Source organism: Dreissena polymorpha, chromosome 5 (genome assembly GCF_020536995.1).
Source record: "Dreissena polymorpha isolate Duluth1 chromosome 5, UMN_Dpol_1.0, whole genome shotgun sequence".
Classification (NCBI taxonomy): Eukaryota; Metazoa; Mollusca; class Bivalvia; order Myida; family Dreissenidae; genus Dreissena; species Dreissena polymorpha.
Window position 1 is genome coordinate 544978 of NC_068359.1, and position 11323 is coordinate 556300.

The 11323-nt window shown below is 35.5% G+C and overlaps 3 protein-coding genes across 20 annotated transcripts in view; 2 read left to right on the plus strand and 1 right to left on the minus strand.

Annotated features, from left to right (window-relative positions):
• The window catches only part of LOC127881939 (rabenosyn-5-like), a 96527-nt gene extending 88649 nt beyond the window's left edge, over window positions 1-7878 (plus strand). For all 18 annotated transcript variants that reach the window (XM_052430196.1, XM_052430194.1, XM_052430182.1 and 15 more), the window contains one exon: window positions 1392-7878. In XM_052430196.1, the coding sequence (XP_052286156.1) occupies window positions 1392-1914 (523 nt within the window). In that variant the 3' untranslated portion in view covers window positions 1915-7878. The remainder of the gene's footprint in view (window positions 1-1391) is intronic.
• LOC127881948 (uncharacterized) overlaps window positions 1-11323 on the minus strand; it is a 220875-nt gene that overhangs the window by 152570 nt on the left and 56982 nt on the right. The gene's annotated exons all lie outside the window — the stretch shown is intronic.
• The window catches only part of LOC127881951 (PRA1 family protein 3-like), a 140119-nt gene that overhangs the window by 108335 nt on the left and 20461 nt on the right, over window positions 1-11323 (plus strand). The window lies entirely within an intron of this gene.

The window sequence follows — 11323 nt, forward strand, 5'->3', positions numbered from 1 at the left end:
TTGATTTGTTAATTAGTTCAAGCAGCATTGATTTGTTAGCAAGTTCCATCACCATTAATGTTTAATTGTCAGTTATTTCAAGCTTATTTGATTTGTTAGCAAGTTGCAGCACCATTTATGTTTAATTGTCAGTTATTTCAAGCTCATTTGATTTGTTAGCAAGTTCCAGCACCATTAATGTTTAATTGTCAGTTATTTCAAGATTATTTGATTTGTTAGCAAGTTCCAGCACCATATATGTTTAATTAGCAGTTATTTCAAGCTTATTTGATTTGTTAGCAAGTTCCAGCACCATTTATGTTTAATTGTCAGTTATTTCAAGCTTATTTGATTTGTTAGCAAGTTCCAGCACCATTAATGTTTAATTGTCAGTTATTTCAAGCTTATTTGATTTGTTAGCAAGCTCCAGAACCATTAATGTTTAATTGTCAGTTATTTCAATCTTATTTGATTTGTTAGTATGTTCAAGCAGCATTCTTTTGTTAATATTTATTGGTTGAAGCAACATTGATTTGTTAGTAAATTTAAGCCACATTCTTTTGTTGACCTTTATTAGTTCAAGTAACATTGATTTGGTATAGTTTCAAGCAAACCTGATTTGGACAACTAGCATACATAAAGCTTAGTTTAATTTTGTTTACAACATATGAATTTAAACGTTAAATTGGTGAAATCCTTAGGATGATTGCACCTCTGGCTCTCGTGAGTCTTTGCCCTAGATTAAACCAGTACTCAGTGGTTGTTTTTTTATGCCCCCGGTTCAAATGATCGGGGATATATTGTTTTTTGCCTGTCTGTCAGCCATTCATTCATTCATTTTATGTGTGTCCCAAAACTTTAACCTTGGTCTTAACTTTTGCAATATTGATGATAACAACTTGATATTTAGCATGCACGTGTAGCTTGTGATGATGCACATTTTGAGTGGTGAAAGGTTAAGGTCATCCTTCACTGTTAAAGGTCATCCTTCAAAGTCAAAGGTCAAATATATATATGGCTTCAAAGCGGCGCAGTAGGGGTTTTTGTGTTTCTGACAAACACATCTCTTATTTTTAGTTAAACATGAGTGCTCAATGCTAATAATGTTATGTTGATCTTGATTTATTCGTCTAGGAGAGGTTACCTGTTATTTATTGCTAAAATTGACAACTTCTCAGTTCCTGGACTAGGCTTGGGGCAAACTTATCAAAGATCTCCTGCCAAACTTATATATATATATATATATATATAATTACCGGTTAGAACATGTCTATTGTGAAAATTAGTACATGGATAAAAAAATAAAATATACTTATACATGAGATTGGTGCTTATGAAAAAACACTTGATCAAAAATGTATTGTAATTTGTAATTTGTTGTTAATTAGGACGATCCTCCTGATTTGTTTCAGTAAAAGGATATCTACCTTGAATAATGACTCAGAAGAAAGTGTGTCACATAAGCAGGACCAGCTGCAGAAATCTATCCGGACCTATGCCTCAAACTTCATTCAAGAAAATATGATGGGCCTACAGAACCTACCCTCGGAAGAACAGTACGCTATTTTGCAAAAACGCAAAGCCTCCCAGGTTCAGGAACGTATAACAAAGGAAAGAGAAGCTGTTTTGCAGGCGCAAGAGCAAGAGAAGCGAAACCAGGATAAGATATCTACGCCAGGGAAAGATCCAGAATCGTCTGGGGAAAGGTCAGGTGCCAACACCCACATCCGGAACAGTAGTTATGGGTGGAAGCCCTCAGAGCATTCAGTCAGAGAGTCGATGGAGGATCCAATGCTGCAACAGATGGACATCATACGTGGGTATATCAAAGAGGCAAAAATGGCGCAGAAGTGGGACGAGGTGAAATTGTTGGAACAGAATTTACTGGATTTGAAACGGGAGTTTTCTAGTCAACAAAAGCAGACCTGGTCTTAATCTATAGTTGTTCTTGCTTCCTCAGTTAGAATAATTTATAGACTATTTATTCCTTTGATTAAATGTAATTTGTATTGATATCTAGGAAATTAGTGTGCATTTTTAAAGGACAATGCATTTTGTATTATTGTTATTATATGTGTTTTTTATGCTTTTATATGTAATCTTTAAATATTGTTTCTATTAAACAAGAGAATAAAACAAGAAAAAAAGAATAATTTGTAGGAAGGTGCTCCATTTATGTTTTTATAAACCTGAAAGCCTTTGATAAAGTTTTTGATTGCCAAATTTTAGCCGTAAGTGAGAACATCTCCTAGTTAGTTTTTACTGAAAGCGTATATAATCACAATTTTGTACCACATTGTATTATATGTTGTAATATTGTGCAATACTTGTCTCTTTTGTGTTAAACCTGTGCAAATAACACACATTTTTAACGAATGTTTCATATTTAATATACTTAATTATATTTAAGTGTATTTGGGATGTTTATGGAGCTTTAATTTATGTAAAATGGCAAATAATAATATTGTAAAAAAACGTGCATGTTAATTGTAATTATGGTAACATTACTAAATGTTGAATGTAAAAATCAAAGAAATGTTAATATGTTGAATACAGCCTGTGCTGCACAAAACCACTGACTCATCAGCTGGGAGCCGCCCATCAACAAGTGTTTCATCCTTAAATCCCAGGACACTCTCCGGGCGGTGGAACCGCAGTGCTGATCAGGCACTACGGGTCAGTGGTTAGCTGCCAGCTCTTCTCCTCCCTCTTGATCCATAGCCAACTAGACGCTCTCTCTGCTGCTTGACCCAGTCTCCCAACAGCTTTCTTTCTCTCTCCTCCTCTGATTCCTAGGGCACTTAGCATCCTCCACAGTGATTGTGCGGGAAAGCCTCTGGCGCCAATTTCGATCGGGAACAGCCATGTTTTCCAACCGCGGCTCACTGCACTGGTCTAAGAGATCAGTGTATTTGGCTTTCTTTCGCTCATATGCCATGTCGCACCTTGATTCCCATGGGACGGTGAGTTCAATAGTCACCAGCTTCTTGTGTTTGGTGGACCATATCACTATGTCAGGCCTCAGTGTAGTTTGGACGATCTCGGGGAAGACCAGCTTCTTCCCTAAGTCGACTTTCATCTCCCATTGGCCAGATTCATCTAAGATCGACGTGTTTCTAGGAGCTTGCTTTGTGCTTGTTTTCCCTGCCTTGACAAAGTTGATCTTTGTAGATGCTGTTTTCTTTGCTGTTCTTTTCTTCCTTCTCTCGCGCTCAAGTACATCTGCTAACTCCTTAAGGACAGCATCGTGTCTCCATCTGTAGCGGCCCTGTGTCAGCGAAGTCTGACATGATGACAGGATGTGTTCCATGGTGCATGGCTTGTTACAAAGACTGCATCTTGGGTCTTCCACTAGACCCCATCTGTGAAGGTTGGTTGGGGATGGCAGCAGGTCGTAAACTGACCTTAACAGGAATTTGAGTCTTAGCGGCTCATACTGCCAGATGTCTGCCCAAGTTAACTTCCTCTCTGTTGTTGTCCATTTGTTCCATGCACATTGTCCTCCCATTTCAACTGATCGGGCTCTTCTGCTCTCCTCTTCGCTCACCCTGATTTCCTTCTGCACCATCTGACTCCTCTCTCTTTTATCTGCCGTGCTCCATCGCTGTGGTTTTATCATACCAAGCCCTTGTCTGCCCTCCGTAGTAGTTCCGACGATGTCTTTGGTTTCATAGGAGATTTCTTTTAAAGTATTCACCGTAAACATACAAGTAAATCATGGGAATAATAAAATCAAGGATCATTTACTGTTGCTTTTGGAATACTTATTAATCAAAATTTGATGGTGTCCCAATACAATAAAAAATATATTTTTATTTGGTGCTCACCTGAATAAGTAAGTCTTTATTTGCTTGTCTATTGTTCTAGTCTATTGTTCCTTGTATCAATTTCATGACCTTGTTTTGGGAAGAAACTTTTACAATTCCATTATAATAATGTTATTATAAATTATATATCCTGCTTGCACTCAAGCTGTTTCCTCAATGTTTATATACATGTATATACATGAATATTGATATACCAAGTTATTAAACAATAGCAAAACGTTAAAGTGTGCCTGCTTAAAATTAGACAAGTTGCATTTTTAAAATATTTTTTTTCAGGCTTTTTTGTTTATATACTGTAGAAGTATATGGTTAAAATATTGCAAATTTGTGTAAAACATTTCTGCAAAGCATGCTTCAGCTTCAATTTAATATAAAACAAAATTGTACCTAATATTTTCCAATACAAGATTACTGATGATATGAAAAAAATCAGGCTGGATATATGTATCAGGAGAATATTTTTGTCCAACAAAGATTGATTTTAAAATTGCTTGGCAGAAGCAATCCTCATGTCAATGACAATAATCAGGTCTCATATAAAGGCCACAATTGAATGCAAAAAGTCAATTTTTAAAATAATCCTTTGTAAGAAGCCTAATTTGCCCAGCATGGACAGATTTCAAATTACTAATTACTTGGTAGAAGTGATGAGTAAAAAAAACAGGCTCAGGGTCCATGTCACAAATCAAGGTCAAACAAGAAAAGTAAGAATACATTATAATTTTTTCCAAATCAGAACTCTGGTCCAGCATGGATGGATTTTCAAACAACTCCGCCGTATCATGAGTTATAGTTTTGCCAGTTCCCTAGTTCCAAGTTTAAGGTCACAATCCAATTTTGTTTATACCCACACCTTATAGTTGTTTGTCCAAAGGTTAACAGTAGATCAATTTCTCTGTGCAGTCATGTTCTTTTGTTTACTATTACATATGTAAACGCATGGTTGGTCAACTCAGCAATTGATTTACGTGTGTCTATGAGTTAATTAAGAGTCAAAACTGGAATGTTATTACTTAATTCCATGCAATCTCATTTGAGCATCATTATGTACTCCTGCACGGGTATAAGCATCATATTTTGTATATCAATAATAATTCTAATTGCATTTATATATAAACGTGTTGGCACAGATAAAAACAATAAATATCAAGTTTTTAACCTGGCACGTGTGTGATTATGTTTTAATTAGTGTTTTTTTTTTGTCTTAACATGTTGTGGAATTGTTTTTTCAGGTATTGTAAAGGCTGCTATTTTGTGATAAATTATATTTCTTCATTTAATATGCAACTATTATTGTTTTAAGATTTTTAAGCTTGATTGTTATGCTTTCACCAACCGTAAGTATCAACTGTCTTCTGAAACATTCTGAAACATTCCTTTATCCTTATACCATTGCAGAGGGCATGGTTATATATCCAATATTGATAGGTAAAATTGCAACACATTACGATCTTATGAGCAATTAATTGTTCACTTGTATTTATGTTTACTCATTCTCCAGTATAAGCAGTTAAAGATTTATTTAAGTACAAAATATAATTTTAAGAGAAGTAATTTATTTGTAAACTTACAATAAGTTTTATAAATGTGAAGATTAAATTTTCATTATAATTAATTTGTATGCCCCCCTTCGAAGAAGAGGGGGTATATTGTTTTGCTCATGTCGGTCGGTCGGTCCGTCCACCAGATGGTTTCCGGATTATAACTCAAGAACGCTTACGCCTAGGATCATGAAACTTCATAGGTACATTGATCATGACTCGCAGATGACCCCTATTGATTTTGAGGTCACTAGGTCAAAGGTCAAGGTCACGGTGACCTGAAATAGTAAAATGGTTTCCGGATGATAACTCAAGAATGCTTATGCCTAGGATCATGAAACTTCATAGGTACATTGATCATGACTAGCAGATGACCCCTATTGATTTGCAGGTCACTAGGTCAAATGTCAAGGTCACGGTGACACGAAATAGTAAAATGGTTTCCAGATGATAACTCAGGAACGCTTATGCCAAGGATCATGAAACTTCATAGGTACATTGATCATGACTCGCAGATGACCCCTATTGATTTTAAGGTCACTAGGTCAAAGTCAAGGTGACCCGAAATAGTAAAATGGTTTCTGGACGATAACTCAAGAACGCTTATGCCTAGGATCATGAAACTTCATTGGTACATTGATCATGACTCGCAGATGACCCCTATTGATTTTTAGGTCACTAGGTCAAAGGTCAAGGTCATTTGGAAAAAGTTATGAGCTATTGTCATCACCTTGGCGTGGGCGTCTGGTTAAGTTTTGTGTTTAGGTCCACTTTTCTCATAAAGTATCAAAGCTATTGCATTCAAACTTGGTACACTTATTTACAATCATGAGGGGACTGGGCAGGCAAATTTAGATAACTCTGGCGTGCATTTTGACAGAATTATTTGCCCTTTTTATACTTAGACAATTTGGTTAAGAAAAAAGTATACTTTTTGCAATTGGGAATATAGCCAAATTTCGGCTATAAAATCGGGCCAAAAAAAACCCCTGTCTAGGATCATGAAACTTCATAGGTACATTGATCATGACTGGCAGATGACCCCTATTGATTTTCAGGTCACTAGGTCAAAGGTCAAGGTCACAGTGACTAGAAACTGTAAAATGTTTTCTGGGTGATAACTCAAGAATACTTAGGCCTAGGATCATGAATCATAGGTACATTTATCTTGACTTGCAGATGACCCCTATTAATTTTTAGCGAGGCTGTTTTTGGAGAAAACCCGAGCTATTGTCATAGCCAGCTCGTCGTCCAACGTCCGCCGTCCACCGTAGGCGTCGTGCTAAAACCTTAACATTGGCCATAACTTTTTAAATATTGAATATAGCACCTTGATATTTGGCATGCATGTGTATCTCATGGAGCTGCACATTTTGAGTGGTAAAATTTTAAGGTGAACATTATCCTTCAAGGTCTAGGGTCGAAAAAACAAAGTCAAGGGAAGTAATAAGCTTTAAATGGACAAAGTTATCTGACCTGCCCACGTATATATTTTTGTTAAATAAATCAAAGCGGCGCATTGTGGTAAAAGGTCAAGGTCATCCTTTACGGTCTACGGTAAAAAATGCAGATTTAAGGGAAGTGATAAGCTTTAAAAAGGGAGAAAATTATTCAATATTGAACATAGCCACTTTATATATTTGGCATGCATGTGTATCTCATGGAGCTGCACATTTTGAGTTGTGAATCTATAGTCACGGTAGTGGCTTTTAATTATTTGCTACTAAAAATAGAGATTTGTTACAGACAATTATTTTCAAGGGAAGTAATTATATAACTATAAATCTCATATTATATATTTCCTTACCAAGAATTGAAGTTCTTTTCACAGTTACAGTACAGATGTATTATTTTGATTATTTATAACCCAAATGATTAATTTGTCAAAGTTTTTTTTAAATGATATAATTATAATTTCTTTGATGTTCATACCTGTGGACTTATGTCCATAGATACATGATCAACTCTGGCTATGAACCTTTTAAACCACAGGCCTTGGTTGTCAGTGATGTCTGACATGGTCATAATTGACTGTGAGACCCCCCCCCCCCCTAGTTGGATTGGACAAAATTTAAGGGAAGTAATTTTATGGAAAAAAAAACAACTCTGGCTATGAACCTTTTAAACCACAGGCCTTGGTTGTCAGTGATGTCTGACATGGTCATAAACTCATAATTGACTGTGAGACCCTCCCCACCCCCCTCCCCCCGGTTGGATTGGACAAAATTCAAGGGAAGTAATAACCTTTAAAGGGAGATGATTTCTATACCTGCCAAATGATAAATATAAATTTTATTTCAAGGCGGCGCAGTAGGGGGCATTGTGTTTCTGACAAACACATCTCTTGTTGGGTAACTAGGTCAAAGGTCAAGGTCACTGTGACCACAAATAAATTGTTGTGAGGTGATACATGATCATACATGCTATCTTTTCTAACATAGGTTGTTCACTTGCCCAGTATTTTGCCTACATATTTTATGTCTGCATTTTACTGTTAAAATAATATGTGCAATAAATTGTTTAAAAACTCACTGTGTGACACTAAGATATTTATGCCACAAAACAGTAAATCCCATAATAACTCAAGGTTTTCCAACACCTTTGTACACACCCCCTTTTTAAGCCCCCAATTTATTTTGTGTGACAATTTTTGCGAACAGTCAGATTTTCCCCTTTAATTAATGACTCTAAATTTGTGGACATTTGCATTTAAGAAATCAACATACCCTGTATAAATCCCGGACAATCACTCCCACGGTCAATGGCTGCTACACTAATTTTGACAAGGTGGACTTTGGCTCCTTCGCTGTTTTGACAGCCTAGACAGTCACTCCTACATTATTTTGACAACACGGAAAGTTGCTGGTCACTAAATTACAGGTAAAGAATTGACAAACTGTAACCTACTTAGTTATTAAGTCACTTAATTGATTAAAATCACTTTAATCAGCTCATTTTGAATCGGCTTACGGTGAACAAGTGAGGTAAAATTTATTGTTGGCTTAATATGTTATACTATGCATTTATGTTTTGCATCTAATTGACGGAACCAATGGCCGGGGTGTCAAAAGTATGTGGGAACTATTGTCCGGATTGTCAAAATAATGTAGGAGCGACTGAATAGGCTGTCAGTATATAGTAGGAGCGACTGTCTGGGTTGTACAAATAATGTAGGAGCGAACGTCTGCCTTGTCAAAATTAGCGTTTTACCCAGTATTTGCCCTCATCTGGTGCCAAACCACACATGTGTTTTACAACCTGATAACAGTCGTAAAACCTGGCAGATGAATGTGAGAAGTCACTGGACCATTACATTTCGGTTATTTGGGTAAGTAGGTTTGTATACTGCTGATAAACAACGGCTGCAACAGATAATTTATAAAGTGATCATAGTAAGGAAACAATTTGTTCTGATTATTGTATTCAACCTTTTTGGTTGAAATCGCTTCAGGCACAACTGCATGATGTCAATTAGCACCAAAGATGTTTATTTGATTGATATTATGCATAGGAATATAGAAACATCTAATAAATTAGGTGTATTGTTAGTGTGCTTATAAAATATTTTGAACTGCCTTTTGGGAGTATTTTAGAGTATATACATTTTCAAACACCAAACAAAAATAATTTTTCAAAAGCTTAAAGTTATATTATTTTGTCCTGTCTCATGTTCACTATTAACTTAAAAATTACTTAAGTAATGCCCATTTTCCATTTACAACTTGTTCATGCATAGGATGATGATATCAAACTTGTCCAACACAGTCTGAATCTTCTGTCTCTTTTGCAACTTTTTATTGCTTATACACTGTAACTCCAATATAATGCGGATGACGGGGTCCAAGCCACGCAACAGCGTTATAAACGGACAGCGTTATAAGTTTTGAGTTATGATAACAATGTATTTGAACTTGCTTCATATTGAGGCATGCAGTGTCATGAGGCAGTGTGACAAGCTTTAGGTTCACATGAAGTCCATCATCTAATCTCTTATAAAGGAAAAATAAAACTTGATTATAGACCGGCATTTCAGATTTCTTTTATATCAGTGTTTTGTTGGAATTTCCTTTAATGGAGGTGAAACACTAGAGGTTCTGTCAGAAGCATAACTGTTTACTATGGATTGGTATCTAATTAACTTGTCAGATAGACAGGAATGATGAGATTTAGTATTGCCTGCAAGAACCAGACCCCTTGGTTCAAGGTAAAGGTCACAATTTAAAGTCTATAACGCTCAAAATCAACGACAATTTCGTTAAGTATTTCGTAAAATATAGTTAACACCTTAACAATCAGTGTTCCTTATAGCAATAGCCAAAATTTCAACGCTAGATGTGGTATGATTACATAGATTTTTGTAGATACAAAATGCTCGTTTTTATTTATTTGTGGCCACAATGAATTCCCGCGAATATATTTATTCATACGACACCAGACCACATCTGACGTTGAAATTTCGGCAATTGCCATAAGGAACACTGATTTTTAATTGGTTAAGTTTATTTTACGAACAATTGTACGAAATTTTCGTTGATTTTGAATAGTAATGTTACTTTAAAGTCCAAAGTAAAACATGCAAAGTTTGTCAAGAGCATAAGTTTATGATGCATTGATAGATTTTCAAATAACTTTTAATATGATACACATAATGATATAGACTGTCTCTGACAACAATGCAGCTTAGTCTCAGGTCATGTTCACAGTTCAAGGTCAAATAAGAGAAATTCACGCTTAAAACTTTCCAGAGAAAAAAAGTTCAGCATTCATACATTTCCAAATAACTTTGCGGAAAGATATGCATGATGAGAACAAATGACAATATTGCATGCAAATACTAACCCCTAAAATGCAATGTCAGTTTAAGGTCACCAGCCCAATATAAGAAATCAATCCATGACTCTTTGTCCAAGATGGATTTTAAAATAAGTTATCGAAGGTGACTAGATGTCAAGGCATATCCTTATCCAGCAGGAGTAGATTTTCAAATAACTTAAGAAGTATTTTTTCTTGTTTAACATGAATGTTTTTTGAATAATTTGAGAAGCATGATGAGAAGTGTCACATGCAAATTAAAGGATAAAAGTCAAGGTCGAAATTCAAGGCCAAAGGTAAATATAAGAAATCAAAACCCAACTCTTTGTCCTGAGTATAAAATTGTCAACTATGTGAATTTTAAAGGGACCTTCACACAGATTTTGGCATGTTATGAATTTTGTGATTAAATGCTTTAAATTGTTATAAGTAACAATCAATAGACCAAAACGAAGCTCACGCTTCATATGTAAGTCATGTAGGTAGACATAAATACCAAAAATCAGGTCAATATATGAAAGCTTTGCGTAAAAAAAACATCCAGAAAACTGTTATCATAGAGAAAATCCAAGTCCCATAACTTTGCCAAAAATCAATGGACCGAAACGAATTTCACACTTTATATGTAGGTCATATAGGCAAACACACATACCACATACCAAAAAATCAGCCGAATGTCTGAAAGCGTTGAATAAATAACCTCCGGAAAACATTTCTTATATTGAATATTTTTAAGTCCAAGGCCCATAACTTTGCCAAATATAAATGGACCAGTATGAATTTCACACTTCATAATTGTTGATCATGTAGGTTGACTCACACACTCAAAATCAGCCCTATATCTGAAAACGGTTATTATAGAGAAAATGTCTATATCCACTTTAGTCTCAAATCTCCATGCCTTTTACTTTCTATTTATAGAAGTTCCTACCTTGGATTATATCCCTTCAACAAAAATAATACTTCCCTTGGCAAAAATGACTGTACCTACCAAATGATAAATAAAAATTGGACAGACAGACACACTGGTATATGCCACTCTACCAAGGGCATAAAATCAGCTCAATATCTGAAAGCGTTTCGTAAAAAACCTCTGGAAAACAGTTACTATAAAAAACATTTTCAAGTCCAAGGCCAATAAGTTTGCCAAAAATGCTACTTATC